This window comes from Cibotium barometz, chromosome 42, assembly GCF_041138505.1.
Source record: "Cibotium barometz isolate CiBa-2024 chromosome 42, ASM4113850v1, whole genome shotgun sequence".
Taxonomy (NCBI): Eukaryota; Viridiplantae; Streptophyta; class Polypodiopsida; order Cyatheales; family Cibotiaceae; genus Cibotium; species Cibotium barometz.
Genome location: NC_141087.1, coordinates 48,171,535 through 48,193,331, shown reverse-complemented (window position 1 = coordinate 48,193,331; position 21,797 = coordinate 48,171,535). Strand labels below are relative to the sequence as shown.

Here is a 21,797-nt window from a genome sequence, read left to right as displayed (position 1 = left end):
CCCTGGTTTAGCTCTAAGAATTCATTCATCTTAGTTTCTAAAAATGTGGGGGACAAAATCTCTTCCTTAGATAAGCTTTGAGATCATTCCAGGGGACTGGACCCGGCATATTTCGAGTTTCAGGGTCTCTAAAGAAGTACCAAAAATGGGTAGATCAAGAAGACAGCTAATTTGTATGTTACTACCGTAACATACAGACAGATTGGTGTCGTAATGGTTTCTCCATGCCACCCTGGCTATTTCCACAATCTTCAGCCTAGCGAGAGCCATTTTGCTCCTCTCGTTTTATCTGGTGACATCAAAATATTCCTCCATGGCTTCAACAACCCACGTCTCCATAGCCTCGCCCAAGTTCTCCCCTTCACCTTTAAAGGGTCCAAGCTGAGATCTGTGAAGAGCCTTGCGAACGTTGGGGTCAAGCTCTTCCTCATCAATGAGAGGATTTGCTGGCTGTCGACCATGGCTCCCTCGCCTCTCATGATTCTGTCAAAAATGAAACATTATTAAATTTTTATTTTGATTTCGTCCACGAGATCCTAAAACTTAAGAGGTTTGGAAAATAATTGCTTAAACAAGATAAACGATCTTATTGGAGATCTATGACATATGTCCGAGTAATAGATCTTGCTTCTTCAATTCGTCATATAATAAACAGTCACTTATATAAAGGGAATCTTCCATAAAACATTTCTTTATTTATATAAAGGTTGCAATATGTACATAGAGCTATGTACATAGAGCATCTCGGCTCCAAAAAGTCAAAACCTCCTCGGGAAATGCATAAGATGGTGATGCTTGGGCTACAGACATGCCCCGATACAAATGTTCCCTTACTGCCAAAGGAGCTACTATCTTACTACTTGGGATAAAACATCTAAGAAGTCTATAGATATGGCAGGAAAGTCAAAAATCTCGAGGCATGGGGGGTGATACAAAATAACACCATGAATAACTTTGAACCTCAACAGGACCATGGCTAACGAGATATTCTCCCTGAGCATCATGCGCTGATTATTGCAGGAGGCATGGACATATTGCCCTCTGCTTGCATGCCACTTGTGTTGCCATCTCTCCGCTAGGTCTGGGAAATATAAATCCTTGAAATGGCTAGGCAAGTCTAGCTCGGCTCATTTGAGTTGTAGCAGAAGAGAGGATATGCTCGAAGGCAAATGCAGTCATATCTTGTGACTGGGTGAGATCGGGAATATCGGATAAGTGTGGATGTGTGGAACTTCCATGTATAAAACCAAATTCTTTAATTAAAAATCTTCATTAATGAAGCTTAAGGAATGAAAATACAATACGTAAATGCTCTTTCTGAGTTTTTATTTATAAATTTCTGATAAGAATTCATTTTTCTTTTTATTAGCTTTCAACAAATCTCTGATATCAGCCACCCCCTCCGCGGCGATGCCCCCTCGGCGGGCCTTGGCAGCGGCATAATCAGCGTCAATCTCTCATGCGGGGCAGGGATCCACATTCCGGGCCTCACCACGGATATCCGGACAAGAGACTAGCCTGGCAGTTCCTCCGAAACCAAGCCCGGAAAAACTTCCCTCGCCCGGAAGGCACAGGCGATTCCACCAGGGAAATCATCTAACATGAGAATTGATCTAATGAGTCAAAGTCTTAACTATCCAAACTGGTGGTCCGATCGAACCTAAAAGTCACATGGTCAGATCAAAGAAGAGACTTTCACTTGGTCCATAGAATCACCACTTTTTTCCTCCTTTAGCGAGGCACAGCCCGCTAATTCCCTTCCACCGAACAAGGGTCTTCCTAGGACTTAATCTAACTAACGTAACTTAATCATAACTATTTGTATCGGAGGAATCCCCCGATCCACCAGCCTACCCCAACCGGCCCATGGGTTATTTAGCCAATTGCCCAACCACTGTATTGGTGGGATTCCTTTATAAAAATTTGGTTATATTTTGATCGGGTACCAAGGAAAAGAGTTCCCAGGCCCCCTAGCCGTGGCGCTTCAAGTAAAATTTAAGGTAGGCATACCACTTACACACCCAATATGAAATTGCCATTGTCTTTAAAACAATCTTTCAATGAAAATCATAGTATTACTGATCATAATCCTCCAAAATATTGAGTCCATTGTTTTACAAAATATATCATCCAGACTCTCCGTGTTGAAGACCAGCTGGTCAACCAACGAGATCCAATATCAAAATTTAGTTTACAAAGTAATTCTTCAGTTCATCCGTATCTTCCTCGACAAACGCATGGGTGTCCTAGCAACCGCGAGCCCGTGCATCACCTGGTTAGAACCCGCTAGGATCCTACTTAGGTGTCCTAGCACTTCACTCAGGGACCGCTTTGTCGGTCCTCACCCATCGTACCGGAAGTGCACCATTTTAACCATACTGAGGTTGGTCAAGACCTCGACAGGCTTTGCCGTCGAGCGACATCCCTCGACGACTCCCCGCCCGATGTTACAATGAGTCTCTTCTTAATTAAACACATACCAAATGCTTCTTCCAGCATTCTAGCACGTAAACCAGTCCTTTAAAAGAAAACAGAGGTTCTATGCAAGTAGAATTCTTGGTTCAAGATTGGTTCCACAAAACCCTTTTCCCTTAATCCAGATTTTCTTAATGAGAATTATTGATCTCTCATCAGGGTAATCTACCCATGAGTCAAATTTCTCCAATTGATTAAAAAATTGATGTGATTAGGTGTTTTGATGCATGTAGATGCTCTCAAAACACTCAAGAACCCCGATTTCAACTACTCATATGATCCATTTAGACCCCAATTAGCACATTTTCTAATTTTTTGGCCTCTTGAATAAGATTAATCACCCTTAATGACAAAAATCAACCCATTAAGAGAAATTAGTCAAATTCAAGGGTTTTTTGATGGTTTTTTTTTGGAAAGATTAAGCTACTCCTAAAAATATGAACACTCTAATCTGAACAATTTTAATAACAAACACACAATTAAACTAGAATTAATGATCTTAGTTTTATGTTTAACACTACTACAACAGAGAGCTAACATTCACTAAAAATTACATTCTCTTTCATTATTTAATGCAATGGATGCGAATTAAGCCTAATACAAACTATGACGTTCAATGGTCTTTGTTCCTCCGAAAGGAATAAGAAAAGCTAGTTAATGAATGAGTAGGTTAGTGGTGTACTGGGAATTCCTAACGGGGTGGGAGGTGGGGTTTTTTGCGAATGATTGCATTTTTTATATTTGTGTGAGCCCCTTTTTTTTGCTCAATTTGTTTTTGGCAATCATCGGCTGGGTTACATGTGATTTTTGTTAATGGGGACACTAAGAGATGTTAATAATGGGAAAGAAGAGAGAGGAGGATCCGGAGGAACGTAGACTTAATCATCAAAACGAGATGGTGATTCTCAGTTCCTTATTTGATTCATTAAAGCGACGTTCATCATTTGAAGTAATTGGCTTGTGATGATGTCCCTTTGTGTGGTAGGATTCTTGTCAAATGTTGTTGAGTAGTAGGACGTGATCCTATCTTCTTCTGCCAAAGCTACAACTTGGACGGGCGCCCATAATGGTGTGACAAAGTATTTATGGTGATTCCCGCTTCAAGAGCATGTGGTAGCAAGATAGGATGAAGTCCTAAAAGTGATGTACTTCATGGATATATTATGAGAGTAGTCATTGTAATAGCATTAGGCCTCTTATGAGCCTAAAGTGCTCGGCCGGCCATAGTTTAAGTCAGTGTGAACACTTTTGGCCATGTATATAAGTGAATTTCACCATCAATGCCATCGACAAAGCTTATTCATTCTCCCCACACAAAAGTCTTCGACGCGATCACGAGGACGTGATCGCCATTAAGAATCTAGGATTAACAAGAGCTACCACCATTATCTTACATCAATGAGTCACGATAGATACACCAAAGGGTCCTACATTCAAGATATGAAGTAATATTGTCCAAAGCTACAGCTTGGATAGGTGCCCATAATGGTGTGACGGAGTATTTTTGGCGATTCCCACTTCAAGAGCATGTGGTAGCAAGATAGGATGAAGTCCTAAGTGATGTACTTCATGGATATATTATGAGACTAGTCATTGTAATAGCATTAGGCCTCTTATGAGCCTAAAGTGCCCAGTCGGCCATAGTTTGAGTGTGAACACTTATGGCCATGTATATAAGTGAATTTCTCTCATAATACAACATACTCTCCCATTGTGCAATTGAGTCTTTCTCTTGCTAATGTCTCTCCCTAATGCATGCTAGTGAGTGTGTGTGAGTGAAGTGAGGTGAGAGGAGGTTTTGGACCCGTAGTGCAACGCGACGCTGTGACAACGCTCATGGGAGATGCGGTGGAATTGCTTCTCAACAAGGAGTTGTAGAGCTTAGAGACCTCAAGGGTTACGAGCTCAGCCATTGGAAAGATCCTCAACAACAGTTTGTGGTTCACTAGGTAATCTCTTTTTGGATGTGTTTCAAGGAGGGTTAGGGTGAGCCATAACAATTATATGCCTTGAACATCAAGAAGATATACACACTTGAGAACAACAACATTGACGATAGTATACAAACAGATTTAGAAAAACTCAACGAAACAGGAGATAAGCCTTTTATATTTTCCCTCTTCATTTGAGCCAAAGTATATTTGTAATAAACATTGATAAACCACAATATTAAAATTTCCATCATCACACAATGTCAACATCTTGAATATTTTGCCAAATTCTTGTGATACGCTTTTTTTTTGCACACCTGTCAACATCATCATTCTGAATATAGTGCATAATATCTATACTCAAACTTGATTTGTCTTCATTGATTGCATGATACATTATAAACATTGCAAGAATATTGATCACATAGCATTGTGGAAAGGTGTGAGGGGTTAAGATTGATTGTATAGTGCACATTCCTACCATAGAAGATTAGTCACACACTCTAGCCATAGGTCCTTTTCTTGTTGGGCTTAATTTTGGGAGTTGCGTAGAGTTGATAGTATTGAGCATCTCTCTTGCTAGGTTTACTTGGGCTTGCAGCTTAGGTTTAAGAATGTTTCTTGAAAAAAGTAATTCCCACTACTTAATGGTAGTTACCATGGCTATGTAGCTAGTGAGCACTGTTATATAACACTTCAAAGCAATTACCATGGATATATATCTAGTGAGCAATTTTATATAGCAGTTCAAAGAAGTTAGCCACTACAGTAGTTCAAAGAAGTTAGCCACTACTATACAGCACTCTGCTTTGTTATTATATAGTTATGGTATAACTACTGTATAGCACAATGCTTTTCTATAAAGTAGTGGTGGTCAGTGCTATATGGCACTTTGCTTTACTAATTGTAACTTGGCAAGAGCTATATATAGCACTTTGATAGATGAGCTATATGGTAGTTATCACTGCTTTATAGCAAAGTAAAGTGCTATATAAGCAGTCTCACTACTGTAGGCAAATTCCCACTTCTAAATAGAAAATTCTACTTCTATATATAACATTGAGGACTGCTACATAAAACAATTCTCACTATTGAATGGCATAATTTGCTACTATAAAGCAATTCTCATTACTGGATGACACTGCTATGTAGCTCTGCTAATAAAGCAATGTTCATTGTTGAATGGCACTGCTATGTAGCTCTGCTATAAAAAAGCAATGCTCATTTGCTGAATAGCACTACTATGTAGTTATTATATAGCAATGCTCATTGCTAAATGTCATTGCCATCACTACAAGACACTACTGCCATACACGCATTCCCTACACGCGATAAGTTACGGGCGCGTGTATGGTCGTGCATGTATTTGAATAGTATCAGGCGCGTGTATATTGGCATCTAAAGTCGCGTGTATTGAGCTTTAAGTAACGCGTCTACCAGTGCGTGTATATTGGCATCTAAATTTGCGTGTATACTGGTTTCAAAAACGCGTGTATATACACGCAATTATACACGCATAATTACATGCTTTATTAAGAAAAACTAAATTCCTTTACAAAATTAAAAACTATTTTCTTTAAACCATCTCTGTTAAAGGGCACGGCGCACACCACACCCTTCAACAAGATACACACACGCACATGACTCTCATGGAAGCACACACACAGAGATTGCGAGAGAGAGAGAGAGAGAGAGAGAGAGAGAGAGAGAGAGAGAGAGAGAGAGAGAGAGACGCGAAACTAAAAACTGGTTATTCAACTTCCCATATCACACGATTACAACTGATTGCATTTTATAGTCTTTATGTGACCGTTCCTATGACCCTAAATAACTCTTCAAATCTGAACCTTATGACACTTCTGACGACAACTAAAATGACATCATTCTGCTGACAACTTTGACGACAAATCTGATGACAACTTTCAAAACAAATGACAACTCAGATGATAATTCTGATGACAACTTTCACGACACTGTGAATGACACTTTTTTGCACCCTTATACACTGGCACACACGAGGGAACAGTTGCGTAGCAATTGAGAACCCACACATTCCCTGGATTAGAAGTCAAGTGCCTTTGAAAATCTTGCTTTGGCATTGATTCACCAAAAGACTCCTCCATCAACTTGTCCAAGATTCGTGCTTCTTGCCGGCCTCACGTCTCCAAGTAGTACATCCGATCTTCTCTTTGTCGATATGCCTCCTTTGGAACACTCCATCCTTTGGTTGCAAAAAGTCACCCGCTTGAATCTGCTTCCAAAAGCTCCTCTTGATGTCGACTCCTTGAGAGACATCTTCTTCGTTGACACCTTGCATTGAACTTGCTCAGCTTCAGTTCCGCCTCTGCAAACTTCTTTGTCATCAAAACTGAATGCTAGTGTATAAATGCCATTAAGCGCATGAATGCCCTCTAAAATAAAAACAGCCACATTGTATTGGAAAACATTAATCGTCTCTCTGTTAAACACTGCTGCACAACATTTCCTCCCCATTTCGGCCTGCTGGTGTGCTTCCATCTCCACAACTTCTGCAACCAGTTTGCATCCTTTGCTCTGTAGTCGCTTCGTGGTAGCATCTACTCCGATTTCAACACCTTCTTTAAGAGCAATCAAAAGTCCATCCTCTGCTAATTCACCCCCACTGTTTATGCTTGCTGAATTTTGTACAGCATCAACATTTGTATTGAGAGCAAGAAAAGCTTCTGTCCATACTAAATCACTTGAACCACTCTCGGCAACTGATATGCCTGATAAGCCTTGTACTATTGCCTTCAAACTTATGACATACTTCCCATGCTTGGCTTTGCTCATGGCAACCTTGTTCTGCACTTTGACCTTCATGCTCTTCAGCGTTTTTGCTTCAACTTCGTCTGCCACGAGACTCTTCATCAAACCCTTCTTGAGCCTTATCAGCACGTCCTTTTACTGCGCTTGCCTTTGTTCACAGCCCTATTTCTGCTGGACTTTCCTTGGCACAACTCCGCCTCACAAGAAGAAAGGATTACACCCGCCGTTGATCGCCAGGTGTTAAAGGGCGCACACCACACCCTTCAACAAGATACACACACGCACACGACTCTCATGGAAGCACACACGCAGAGATTGAGAGAGAGAGAGAGAGAGAGAGAGAGAGAGAGAGAGAGAGAGAGAGAGAGAGAGAGAGACGAAACTAAAAACTGGTTATTCAACTTCCCATATCACACGATTACAACTGATTGCATTTTATAGTCTTTATGTGACCGTTCCTATGACCCTAAATAACTCTTCAAATCTGAACCTTATGACACTTCTGACGACGACCAAAATGACATCATTGTGACGACACTTCTGCTGACAACTTTGACGACAAATCTGATGACAGCTTTCAGAACAAATGACAACTTAGATGACAATTCTGATAACTTTCACGACACTGTGAATGACACTTTTCTCCACCCTTATACAATCTCATAGTACATTATAGTATATATCATTACACAATCCCACTATATGCATTTACAAAAATGAAATATATTCAAAAATAAATCATGAGATAATTAAAAGACAACATATACAATAGAAATGTCATCAATTTAGAACGATACAGTGATGGATTGGTTAGGGTTCGATCTCATATTCAATAAGATCCATCCTTGCCAAACGATCAACATCAATATCCATTTGATCAATTTGTAAGGCTACGATTAAATTTATTCCACTATCGATATTCTGTCCATTGATAATGGTATCGATGTCCTGATCATCCTCATCAACATCACCATCATCCTCAATGGTAGGGTCATTCTCATGATCATGAGAAATGGCACGCTCATCCTCATTATCATGATCATCTCTTATTTCTTGATCATCGAGCACAACATCTTCATTGGCATGTTCGACATCATCTTCATTGCGGCTTGTTACATCCTCCATATGCTCCATATCAGTGAATGTATTATACATCACTTTGGAACGTGGTGCAATAGGGATGACGTACCACCATTTAATGTCATGCACCATTGGCAGATAGATAACCTACTCAAATTCACATACTGTAGTAATTAATTAGCATATCAAAAGTCAAGGGGTACGCGAGCTTAGATATATATGTACATGAAACACATTAGTAAAAAAATGCATACCTGCTCACATTGTTGTGGCAATACGAGCCTATCTTTCTTTGTTTGCCAAAACTTTGTAGAGTCAATAGTTACATAGCCACTTGCATGGCGTTTTATCGTTGCATTAGGTCCTTTTTCCACCACGTTAATTTGCCATTTGACATCCAAAACATACACAAAGAAGCGACGAAAGTCAAGCCTAAATATGTCTTGGATTGTGCCACAATAATCATCCATTTTTCCATTAGCTCCCTCAAAGCTACTAATGACACCGCAATCTTGTGTATTCCTCTTTTCATCAATTTTCTCTTTGTGTTCGAAAATGCTTGCCTTCACACCATATAGCATTGAACATAGTGCACTGGACCAAAATAGAAGCAATATTTGTGTAAGCAATGTGAATAAATATTAAAAGCAAATCACTTACAACTAATGCAAAACATTAGTTCTATGTACCTTTAACATGCATCCTCGTGCATACTCCCATTCTTCCACCGTGATATGCAGCCCCTCGTCGCTCTCTGCTCTCTCCATTTCCTCATGCAACCAATCAACATGGATATCATTCGGAAGTGTTGCCTCCGAAAGAGAGCTCTTTCTGCTTGCCTTTTTTTCTTTGCATCCTCATATCTTGGAACCCATCTGCTCATCACATCACTATTAAGGATGCAAGTGAAATTGAGATCATCAATCAATGTTCTGTCAATTACTTTACTCTGTCCTTTTCCTTGAGGCACAATAGAGGTCATCCTCAAGTTCTCTTCATTGCTCCATAGTCGTGGCAAAGAGCTGTCCACCTTGATCCACTATGGAGGAGAAAAGTTGAAGCAAGCCCAAATGGATGTACATCATGCACAATGAGCTTAGCAATTGGACCCTACATATGTATGTATCTTTTGATAGAACCCACAAGCACTAATTTGGGTACAATGATGCAAAACAAGCTGGATTAAACAGGTTTAGCAGAGCTATTCACTGAGATTAGTGAATAGAGCTTCACTAAATTAGCAATTACTCTCTCCTCTTTCAAAATAGGACTAATTCCTCATATACGGAGTTAGATCACATTGATACAAAGACAATGAATGCATGGGCCTAAGATTCAGATGCATATCGAGTAAATTGGAAGTGGATTAGTGCCCGTAATTAATAGTTTACAGGTTCTCGACCAAAACGAAGAGCTTTTTTTGGCATGTACTTGGCACTTTGTGAGCTCGGATGGTGTTTATATGCTACATGAAGGATTTATGGATGTTGATGTATATCTTCCACACTTGATTTGACCATTTCCCAATGTTTTGGAAGATTGGAAGGCTTGAAAAAACCCGTCAACAAGGCAAAGTGGACTATTTGTACATAGTTGAGCTCAAATGCTATGTGGATGATCTTGTATGCATAATACGAGCAAATTAAAGGTTTCTAAAAAGTGGAGGACTGTTTTGGACGCATTTCTTAGAATTTGTGAACGATGCCAAGTTGTTTTCAGCATTTGCAAAAACAGTGTTTTTGAGTCCAAGAAGTTTTCACCATAAACATTTTGGGTTGTGTGGACATCATTGGTGCCGAGGTTTATGTGTGTATGTGCATGTTTAAGTTGATTATTGGAAATCCTCAATGAACATTGTGATAAACAAAATGAGTGACAGTCCTGATAAAATTGTTGGTGAGAAGCTTGACAGGCACAATTTCTACATTTGGAAGTATCGTATGACAAATTTTCTCAAAGGAAAAGGCCTATGGAACTTGGTGACAGGCGATGAGGTGGAGCCAAGGGTTCCCCAAATGAATGCAACACCTGTCGAGCTTATAGCACATCGAAATTAAATAGAGAGAGCCTTCAAAGTGTTGCATTACTTCTCGATATGTGTTACAAACACCATGTTATGCCATATACAGGACACACAAAATCTATGGTTGCAAGTTAATTGCAAAGGGGGAGAAAGAAGGTAGATTGTTCAAATTGAGTGTAGGCATTCCAGAGTTGAAGTCTGCCATATTTTTAAAAAGTCAAGGGGTTGTGCCAGACATTGATATTTAGCATAAGAGAGTTAGGCATGTGAATATTCAAAAGTTGAATTCTATGCAAGGAAAAGGTATAGTTGGTGGTTTCCATTTCCAAAAAATAGTCAAATCAGTAGAAGACCATTGGAAATCATTCACAGTGACATATGGGGTCCAACACAGACTCCAACTATCAATGGTTGCACGTATTATGTCACATTTATTAATGATTACAGGAGGATGACTTGGATTTACTTCTTGAAAGAGAAGAATGAAGCACTTGGGAATTCATTGAGACTTCAAAGCATTGGTGGAAAAACAGTATGGTCAATGGATCAAGTGTTTGAGGACAGATGGTGGTGGTAAGTACACATCACATGCATTTGATGCCTTCTTGAAAGAGAATGGGATAAGAAGACAAATTACATGTAGGTACACACCTCAGCAGAATGGTGTTGCTGAGAGAAAAAACAGGATCATTGGTGAGATTGCAAGAGCTATGCTTGAGAAGTCTATCCCAAATTATTTTTGGGCAAAGGCATGTGCTACTGCACTGTACTTGTTGAACAAAACCCCTACCGCAGCTATACATGGAGAGTACACCTATTATGAGGATGACAGGATTTAGGCTGAATATTGGTCACTTGAAAGTCTTTGGATGTGTTGCATATGTTCATGTACCAGATGAGAGAAGAAAGAAATTGGATTCAAAGGCTGAAAAATGTGTTTTCATTGGGTAGGTGCAGGAGAGAAAAGCATACAAATGCTATAATCCAGTGACAAAATAGGTTGTCATTAGCAGAGATGTGATCTTTGATGAGATGGGAACTTGGTACAAAGAAAGTGAGCATGTCATAGTTGATGACATAGATGCAAATGAGGATGTGAATCTTCCTATGTAGGAATCTACGAGTATGAGTGGACCACTTGAGTCATCCAGTGATAATGTGAGTCCATGGTCAGGAAGATTAAGACATGATGTGAGCACTGAGAGTAGTGTTGTGGACAAAGGAAAGAAGAAAGTGGAAGGAATTGGCATTGGTACTACAGGTTATGATTCATCAAGCTCAGAAACGCCTTGATGAAGAATTGGGGATTCCGAAAATAAGAACTCCAGGTGTTAGGAATGACAGGTATGTGCCACCACATGCTAGAGAACATGGAGCTCGTAGAGTGAGCCACAACCAGTGAGGAGATCACAGAGAGTGAGATACCCAGTACAGAGGTTGACATACAGGGCTTATGCTATGCACTCTGCATATATGACATCAGTGATAAAGCATATAGAGCCTTCATGTTTTGAAGAGGCTATTGGCAAGGAGACATGGGATAGAGCCATGGATGAGGAGATGGATGCCTTGGTGCGTAATGACACATGGGATTTGGAAGATTTTCTAGATGGCAAGAATGTGATTGGCTTTAAATGGGTTTACAAAGAGAAGTGTAAATCATATGGTTCAATAGAGAGGTATAAAGCAAGGTTGGTTGCAAAATGATATGCACAGACACATGGTTTAGATTATGATGAGACATTTAGCTCAGTGGCTAAGATGGCTACAATTAGGTCTGTGATATCTATGGCTACTTCTCGTGGATGGAATCTGTTTCAAATGGATGTGAAGAACGCCTTCCACAATGGTGAGCTACAAGAGGAAGTATTTATGGAATAGCTAGAGGGGTATGTACACCCTAAGTATCCCACACGTATATGCAAATTGAAGAAAGCATTGTATGGTTTAAAGTAGGCACCAAGAGCTTGGAGTGACAAAATAAGCAAGTATCTTATGAGCATTGGTTTTCATGTGGGAAACTCAAATTCTTCACTTTATGTGAAGAAGACACAGAATGGATTGGTTGTGATAGTCATTTATGTGAATGAATTGATTGTGACAGGTGATCATGGGAAAGACATTGAGGATATGAAGACATCTTTAAGCACACAGTTTGATATGAAGGATTTGGGTGAACTTAGATTCTTTCTTGGTATTGAGGTGATCAGGACATCTCATGGTATATGGCTGGTGCAAAGGCAGTATGCCTTAGACATGTTAGCAAAGTATGGAATGACAGGTTGTAGGCCTATGATGACACCTTTGGAGAAAAATATAAAGCTTGTGTGGTTGATTTGCGTGATGAACTGGAAGATGTCACCATGTATAGGAAAATGGTTGGTAGTCTTCTACTTGACTATTACGAGGCCGGACTTATGTTATGCTATGGGACTCGTGAGTGAGTTTATGCAGAGTCCCAGGAAGCCTCATTTGAATGCTGTTAGGAGGATTATGAGATATGTGAAGATCACTGCCCATTATGTTCTATTTTATGAGTCAGGGAAAGAGATGAATGTGTATGGTTACACAAATGTAGATTGGGTAGGAAGTTCATATGACAGGAGATCTACTAGTGGGTATGCGTTTAGCATTGGGAGTGCTACAGTGAGTCAGATTAGTAAGAAGCAACCCATAGTTGCCTTGTCTAGTACACAGAGGCAGAGTATAGAGGTGCGGCTATGGCCGTATGTGAGGTGATGTGGCTGAAAAAGCTACTTGGTGATTTGGGTCAGCATTGTGATGATGGAGTTGTCATACACTATGACAACATGAGCAGTATACAACTGGCTACCTAGTAACCCTGTCTATCATGGTGGGAGGACCAAACACATAGAGGTTCATTATCATTTCATCAAGGAGAAAGTGTTGGATGGACAGATTGATTTGTCTTATGTGAAGACAGACGATCAAGTGGCTGACATATTCACTAATTCACTTGGGAAGGATAAGTTTGAGTACTTCCGAGATAGACTTGGAGTACGAGAGATGGATATGATGAGCTTGAGGGGGAGTGTTGATAGCCCAAGCTCATCTTGTTCATCTATGGTTGTACATCATGAGCTTGAGAGGGGCTATTGAGATTACAAACTCGATGACAGCTAGAGCTAGGCAATATCCACATATACCAAATGAACTAATTTAATACCAAATTATGTTAATTATTATAAGATTAAGAGCATAAAGAGAGTTGGGAAGCTTGTGTATATCGGTGTTTATATGTCTCACAATAATCCTCTCTTCTATATATACCTTACTATAATCCTCATAATTTTTAAGGTAACTATATTTTTCTAAACTTGGACTATCGTTTGAGAAAATGTCAACTATCTAATTTCGTCATTGGAGTAAGCTCTTGTGGGCTGGTGTCTTTCTCTTCATTTGGTTTTTTCAATTAATGTTCCTTTTTTTTAGAAAAAATAGAGGAATAAGTTACACTGGTAAGATAACATTTTTTCATGTTAAGTGCCTATTTAGAAAGATCTATTTAAGAAAACACTCATCCAAACAATGTATTTCCAATTTTTCTACATGACTAGAAAAATAATTAGTATTTTTATTGTACTAGCAAACATGGCACAATTTATTCCTGGAGCAACAAAGGTGTGCCTATATAATAAGGGTAGGGTCATATGACAACAACAATGCGATGAATGTAAACCAACATCACATTTAAAAAGAGTGCTTTGTAGCTTTCTTCTTTAGGTGGAAGCGGTGATGGGAAGCACTTCTGTAGGTGATGTGGGTATGATAGCTCCATTTGAAGTCATAGGTGATGTGGGTATGATAGCTCCATTTGAAGTCACAGGTGCTGGAACAACCGTTGGTGCACAAAGGAACTTTGCATATGATTTCGCAGAAGATTTTAGTCTACGCTTGCCATCTTGGTAGTCAACATAAATCAAGCCAAATCGATGATTGAAACCAACATTCCATTCAAAGTTGTCCATCGCTGCCCAATGATAATAACCCTTTACGTTTCGATTCTCCTCACTAAAACTCAACAAAAAACACACTAGCATTGTTAATGCTATTAATAACCTACAAATCTCTTTACATGAAGAAGATATTTATTTTAATGTCCTTCAACACAAAAGTTGATAATTCAAACATATCTGCAAATTACTACATCCATATAAGGCTAGAAAAATATGTGTGAGTACCCTAGTTTCTTATGCTAATGAGAAAGCATGTCTAGATAATGATACCTTGTTTTTAGAAGCACATTAATTACCTTATAGCCCTATGAAGAACCTTGAGGTGCTCTTCAAGGTACTTTATGCGTTGCTTATCGTCAAGTAGTTGGTTCAAAGGTGCATTCGCTTCAGGATCCATTACACCTGCACAACATGTGCGTTTACAATAATTTAGCTAAGCCAATAATAATTGTGTCGGTTGTTGCTTAGTAATGTTAAAATTATCCAACAATGTACCCGTACCATTTTCTGTTATGTATAAGGGTATTTTGCCATAATTTTCCTCAACCCAAGCAAGAAGCTTACGTAAGCCAAAGGGACAGTTATAGATCCATGAACTAGATGGTCCCTATGATCATATATAACACAAAGGTTTAAAAAATGTTAATGGTGGACCCTATGATACATGGCAAAGGATACACGTGTTAATAAAATGAATGTGGATCAATCAAGTATTAATTATGAATAAACAAAGTTGAAGTCTATGTGGACTTGCCATTTTCTCTCCTATAGGATTCCCATTCACATCCACAACTGCATAAAAATTGAAATGAAAACATGGTTAGAAGGACATGGGAGAATTCAAATGAAACAATTGACTCAAGAAATGGGAAAATTCAAAGGGAAAGTTTGTAATTAATTCATAGTAGAGAATATATTATATATCATGAAATTGCTAAAGCTAGCAGTTAGTGTGCAATTGCATGCATGCATGATGAGAAAGCATAAAGGTGAGAGCTTGTATAAATATACTATTTACAACCTGATGGAGTGGCTGCCATGTCATTTCCCCACCACTTCATCTTGGGGTTCGTTACGACTTTGGCGTTTTTTATGAAATTAGCGGTGTAGTAGTTGAGGCCTAGATAATCAACGCTTTCTTTGAGGTCTTCGGATTCCTCCTTTGTGAATTCAGGTAACCTTGAACCAACTCTCTCTCTCATGACTGGCGGATAATCTCCAAGTATGAGTGGTTGTATTTGCCTACACGGAAATCATTCCGCATGGGTTAAAAATTTAACCCCCCATGAGATCCACATTGATGGTCCCCGACTGCTTATTATAAAAATTTCATATGTTGAAACCGTTGATCCTAGACTAATTTAATAACAACTTATCTCACCAGCCAGAGAGAAACATCATATATCGCTCTGCTGCATCTATGTCTTCTTTGCTATTAGGATCATAGGGATCACACCACATGTTGTAAGGATTGCACCCTATAAATCCTCTTTGATCTTTCTGTTTCACAGGTTAAACAAAACTGTGTTAAAAGCTACTTCTTGCGATGTTAACTACACTTGGAACAATTGCCCCTCTATGTTAATTAGTTTTCCAAAAAGACCATGTTAGAGAGTTTGCAAAAATCCCCATACTTTGGGATTTCCAAATGGTGGTATTTTTTAATCTTGTTATTAGATTATCTTGAGCGATAACAATTCCAAATTTATCAGAGATTATATACTTAGAGCCTACACGTCAAGAGCTTTCCGATGATGATATGTCACATGAGGGGTGATTGATAGGGTTCACATTGCTCTCCAAGGTAGAGGGAGATTCATGCGGATCATGGGTGGAATATAGTGTGTGTGCAACTCATGATGTGTGCTCCAGTAATATATGAAGCGTAAGTTAATTAAAATGCTAAAGATAATCAAACCAATGCACCGAATTATTATACCAAAAGTGCACTTAGCGAGTGAGAGTTATTCAGAGGAGGTACCTTGTATGTGTTCTTGTACAACTTGAACACTTTCGAGTGAGCGATCAACGCATGGTGAGCCACGAGGTAGGGCTCAGTGCTGGCATCCCCCGCTTGGCATGTTTTCCCACTCTCTTCATGGCTAGCCTCGGAGCACCGCCCAGGAGCCATGATTCCAAGGCCATAACCTCGAGTTACAAAGGAGTACAACTCATTGAGGGTAGACCAGTACTTAACCCGATCCCCAAAATACCTGAAGCAAGTGTCTGCAAACCTCACAAAATGTTCCCTACAAGAAAAACCGTCATCTACAATTAATAGAGATAGTACACGTTATCTCAAAGAAAAATCAGCTGCACTTGCAATGCCCAATCATAGTACCCTTCATGTACATCCTTAGAAGAAAAACCCTAGAGCTCTAATGAATGCAATAAATTTGATGCCATGCACAATCACATGGCACTAGAGCAAACAAATTGAGGACTGTGTCTGGTAAGTTTTTTCCAATCCTCGAAATAGAATATACTGCTACATGTTATCAAGCAAAGAGGAGATAAGGTGATGCAAAATACTCACACTATGCTCTTCTTTCTCCAACCGAGCACCTCCGGATCGTTCTCTAAGTACAAAGGCGTGTCCCAATGAAATAGAGTAACACAAGGAGTCATCCCTACACATGATTCAATCAAAGCTTGAATATAGAGTGTTGATTCTATTAGTCTTTGTATGAATTTGCAACTAAGAATGATGTACACATGTGTATATACATACATAAATTAAAACATTGCGTTCACACACATATATATAGATATGATGCTCCTTGTGTTTTACTATGAGCAGACATACACATGTGCACACATATACAAATATATATGCAAATGAATATGTGTATGTATGTACATATCAAGGTATGTGTCTATATGTATGTATGTATATGCATGCATATGTGTATGTGTATGTATGTATGTATGCATGCATACATATACATACTAGCATAAAGTTTGGCATGCTTAGTTCAAGGTGCTAAAATTACATGTTGTATTACTCATCTTTTTCAAAAAGTAAAAAATCTCATAGATATAGTGTTGTTTTGGAAAGCTTATTTACCTTCCCTAATAAGTGCATTGATGATATCATTGTAGTACTGAATGCCTTCTGTTGAAATCTCTCCAGTTGCATCTGCATGTAGAGAATTAAAGATGTTCATTTTCTTTCTTTAAAAAAGAAAGATTATAGGGGCAATTGTAAATACACACAATAGTGTACTTATGAGTGCAAATATTTCACTTGAAAATGTATAATTAGATCCACATCTCCCCCTCCCCCCAAGGGCTGAAATTTGAAAGCCTATCCTAACCTTCAATTTGAGGCCATAAAAGAGGTTGGCCTTCAAAATATATATGTTTATGTTTAAAGTTTAGAAATTTTTTTAAAATAGTTGCCTTATGTGGTCTTCTTTTGCAACCCTATGTTCCAAGAGGTGGCCTTCTTTAGATGGTTTAAAGGGCATTGAAGCCCTCCTCTTAAGGCTTCCAACACTACCTCCCTCTCTGAGTTAGAGTTTATATACACCCACTCGCACACGTATAATACAAACAAGTGTTCGCACTAATTACGAGAAAGTATCGCAATGTAAGTTCTGCTTGTGAGACATGACTATATAGGTACATGTTCACTTAAATTAAAGGATGAAGAGGGTTGATCTATTTTTCTTAGACTGGTAGAACTTACAAGGAAATATTCGTGACCAAGAGATGGAGAAGCGAAAAGAGTTGCATCCCAAAGACTTCAAAGTCGCAATGTCTTCCTGTACTTTCGCGATTAAAAGAAAGCTTACGTAAGTTGTTAATGGAATTATAATATGATGATCCGTATAATCAATGTAAGCCTCATGCATTGAATAACAAAGTGAATGGTGGATTAGCCAATTCATATCTACCAGATAACGGTTATAGAAGTCGCAACCTGGATCGGGCATATCACCATTTTGAATATTTCCTAAAAATATATATAAAGAAAAAGATTAACTGTCAAAAAATTCACTTGTATTCACAAAGATATATCAAATAATCTATATACACTAGCCTAGTCTTCGAATTTTACTATGTTACAAGCTCTGTAATTAAAAGAAATGAACCTCCAGTGTATGATTAAAAGAAATGAATCTCCATTGTGTGATTAAAAGAAATGAAAAGAGTATCTTTTAAAAAATAACTTTTCATGTCCTTCTTTCGTTGTAATGTTAATCCTTTCCTTCTATATTAAGGGATAAACCCCCTTGGAATGGCACCAATTTCTCTCCTTATAAGCTACTGTCATACTAACTCGTGTCATACTAACTCTACTCACATTACCCGATCTCATTAACTAATAAAGATGTAGAATTTAGAGTGTCAACCTGGGACTTGAACAAAAGCATCCCAAATGCTCATTCCCTTGCCCCTTGCAGAAGATCCACCCTCCACCTACACATTATTATTTCAAACACAATTAATCACCTTCTTTACAATTGAATTAGATATAATAATATGTGGTACCAGTGTTTTAATTACCTTCTTTTATTAACTTAGTTTAGATAACTATTGTAAGACCTTGGTTAACCAACGCTTTTGAAAAAAACAAGACTTAAAAATATGAGAAAGAAAAAGGAAAAAGGAGTATACTCAAAACAAAAAGGTCAATTGAACATAAAAGATGATAGTTATATAAAGATACTAAGTAGCCGCTCTTCGGGATCCTCATGGTTCTGTTCTCGTCAACAAAGGTTGGCAGCAATGTCAGTAAGTGACATAGAAAATTACTAAGTTAATCAAGCACCCAAATTTTACTAATCATCAATATGTAGAATTGAAGAAAGACAATAGCAATAACTGAATAGAGTGAAAAATTGAGTATCTAAATAAACAATAATGAAACGTGTGTACAATTCCAATATATATTTACCAAGGACAAATGTATTAGCCTGTAGTAGTGCAGTAAGTATAGATATGTGTGTATGTTTTGGATCTAGGCAATTAATTGGTGTACATATTTCATGGACACCCTATACTCAGACCTGAAACTCGAAGGGTGGAATGGGTATTAAAGCCATTTGAGCCTTAAGATGAAGGCTACCACAAAAAAAAAAAAGAAAAAGAAGCTTGTAAATAAAGGTCATAAAAGTAAATTAGCTTGCAAATAAAGGTGATAAAAGTAAATTTTCCTTAATAGACCTGAAATGAAGGCCAAGATAGCACCTAGGTCTTGAATTTTGAAAATCTTGAAGTCTAGGACAGGGTTGCAAATTTCAGGCCTGCCTATACTATCCGGAACACATTCGAGAGCTATACACGTTGCAAGCAAACTTTAAGAGCAATATGCAGCCCAATATCCAAGAGGGGAATATGTTAATACAATCTGCTGCTGAGTGCTGGCGTGATATACCAAACTTTTAGTGCATGCAGCCCATCAAGGAGGGGATCTGGTGCAGAGTGCTAATACTAGTGGCAGCCAAGCTGCCGTAATTAACACCAGTTCATTAGTGATGGTTGTAATGTGCTAATATTCATTTTTAGTGCTAAGACATGATTAGTGGTGTGGTTAGATCATTTTTTACTTGGAATGCACTACTGCCCACTCCGAAGATAAAGTCAGAAGGGAAATCCTTGCAAGAGAGGTGCTGCAGGTCCGATGTGACGGCGGGGGCTACTCCGCGGGAAGCATTCACCCGGAGACGGCGGCCCGAGGGTGGACAAAACACCGGCCGGACGTGAGAAGAAGGTGGCCAGAATATTGACGGCCGCCCAAAGAACTGGGCGCAGTGGGAAGGAGGAGGAGTGAGAGCACAAGGGGCAATAAGGGCAGCAGCCGCCATAGTATATACTACTAGGGTTGAGGCGTCCACACACACACACAGACAGAGCAGGCTTCTAGCTAGTACAAGTACAGCAAGTGAAGTCATGCAGGGTGGTCGTATATATAGGCCCGAGATCACGAGAGTAGATGACGATAGAATCGACACGGTAGAATTCCCCACGCGCCTTCAAACGTCGTTTTCACCTTTCCGTGTCACACACACACTCTCGCCTCTTACGGTTCGAGCTCCTTAATCACGCATGCGCGCTACCATTGTCAGAAATCAACTTTTTCTAATCCCGCGAGAGAGACAGAGAGAGAGAGAGAGGAGGGGTATTAACGTCCGTAGAATTAGAATAGAACCAAAATTACATCAGCCTGGAGCATGGAGAACATCCAGTGAGAAACCATAATACCAGACAGGGGTGAATGCAACACTACGGCATATACACCAACGGTGGGACTTGAACTTGGGTGGATCATAACCTTTATAAGGGCCCTCGTCCTCGCACACAAGGGTGGAAGACAAGGGTGGCATGAAAGTAGTGAGAGGGCCCCTATAAAGGCTATGCAAGTTCAACGGTGGGACGTGAACTTGGGTGGATAATAGCTTTTATACACAAGGGTGGAAGACAAGGGTGGCATGAAAGTAGTGAGAGGGCCCCTATAAAGGCTATGCAAGTTCAACGGTGGGACGTGAACTTGGGTGGATCATAGCTTTTATAAGGGCCCTCGCACTACCTTTCTGCCACCCTTGTGTGTGAGGGCCCTTATAAAGGCTATGATCAAGGTCCCACCGTTCTGGGTGGATAACAGCCTTGATAAGGGCCCTCCCAGGGCCCTCCCACCCAAGTTTAAGTCCCACCATGGTCGGTAGTATTTGTCCTAGTGTTGCATTCTACGGACGCTAGTACCTCTCTCCCAAATAATGTGTGAGAGAGAGAGAGAGAAATAGAGGACTTCGCTTTCAAGGCTCAAGTTCCCATTCAAGGCCAGGCTAGTAGGCAAGGGCCCTCACACTATCTTGACAAGGGTGGGACTTGAGCTTGGGTGGATCATAGCTTTTATAAGGGCCCTCACACTATCTTTATGCTACCCTTGTCTTCTACAGTTGTGCATTCTACGGACGTTAATACCTCTCTCCCACACACAATATAAATTTGGTAACCACCTTGGAACCAAACGACTAAAAAGTTACAAATTGTAATCTAATTTAGATTGATGATTACCATTTGGTAACTTTGCACTAGTAAAAAATTACCAAATGATAACTCACCTTTTAAAAAAAATTACCATTAGGGTTTTTCTATAAGCCTATATGATGCATGCTTAACAAGGCTCAAATTGATAACTTGAGGCTCACCAAGTAGAAATCACTATAATATCTTGCTATTTTTTCCAAGTTCTCTCAATAACTGATAGAAATAGCTTTAATTTTTTGAAACTCATACAACATCTAGCATGTATGAAAGAAATGAAGAGATCTTTGGAAACTTTAAGATATAAAAAATTACCAAATTGTAACTCAAATTTTGGAATATGTTACCAATGGTAATTTTATGAAAATCTCAAATTTATACTATGCTCCCACATAGTATGTGTGAGAGAGAGAGAAAGAAATAGAGGACGTCGCCTTCAAGGCTCAAGTTCCCATTCAAGGCCAGGCTAGTAGGCAGAACCGTGAAAATTAGGACCGCACGGCGATAGAATCGACACGGAACGGTCGGTAG

The 21,797-nt window shown here is 39.3% G+C and overlaps 1 protein-coding gene across 1 annotated transcript; it reads right to left on the bottom strand.

The window, feature by feature from the left end:
- Positions 1 to 13,871: 13,871 nt before the first annotated feature.
- LOC147614564 (beta-glucosidase 25-like) lies at positions 13,872 to 20,161 on the bottom strand. Its single transcript, XM_086781114.1, has 13 exons — positions 19,829 to 20,161; positions 18,632 to 18,698; positions 18,173 to 18,231; positions 17,965 to 18,040; positions 17,341 to 17,412; positions 16,810 to 16,903; positions 16,255 to 16,522; positions 15,655 to 15,773; positions 15,295 to 15,515; positions 15,028 to 15,065; positions 14,775 to 14,880; positions 14,570 to 14,675; positions 13,872 to 14,328 (listed from the first exon to the last, which is right to left on the bottom strand). Exons 1-13 carry the CDS (start codon positions 20,084 to 20,086, stop codon positions 14,037 to 14,039), a joined length of 1,776 nt encoding a protein of 591 aa, XP_086637240.1. The 5' UTR covers positions 20,087 to 20,161; the 3' UTR covers positions 13,872 to 14,036.
- Positions 20,162 to 21,797: the final 1,636 nt, after the last annotated feature.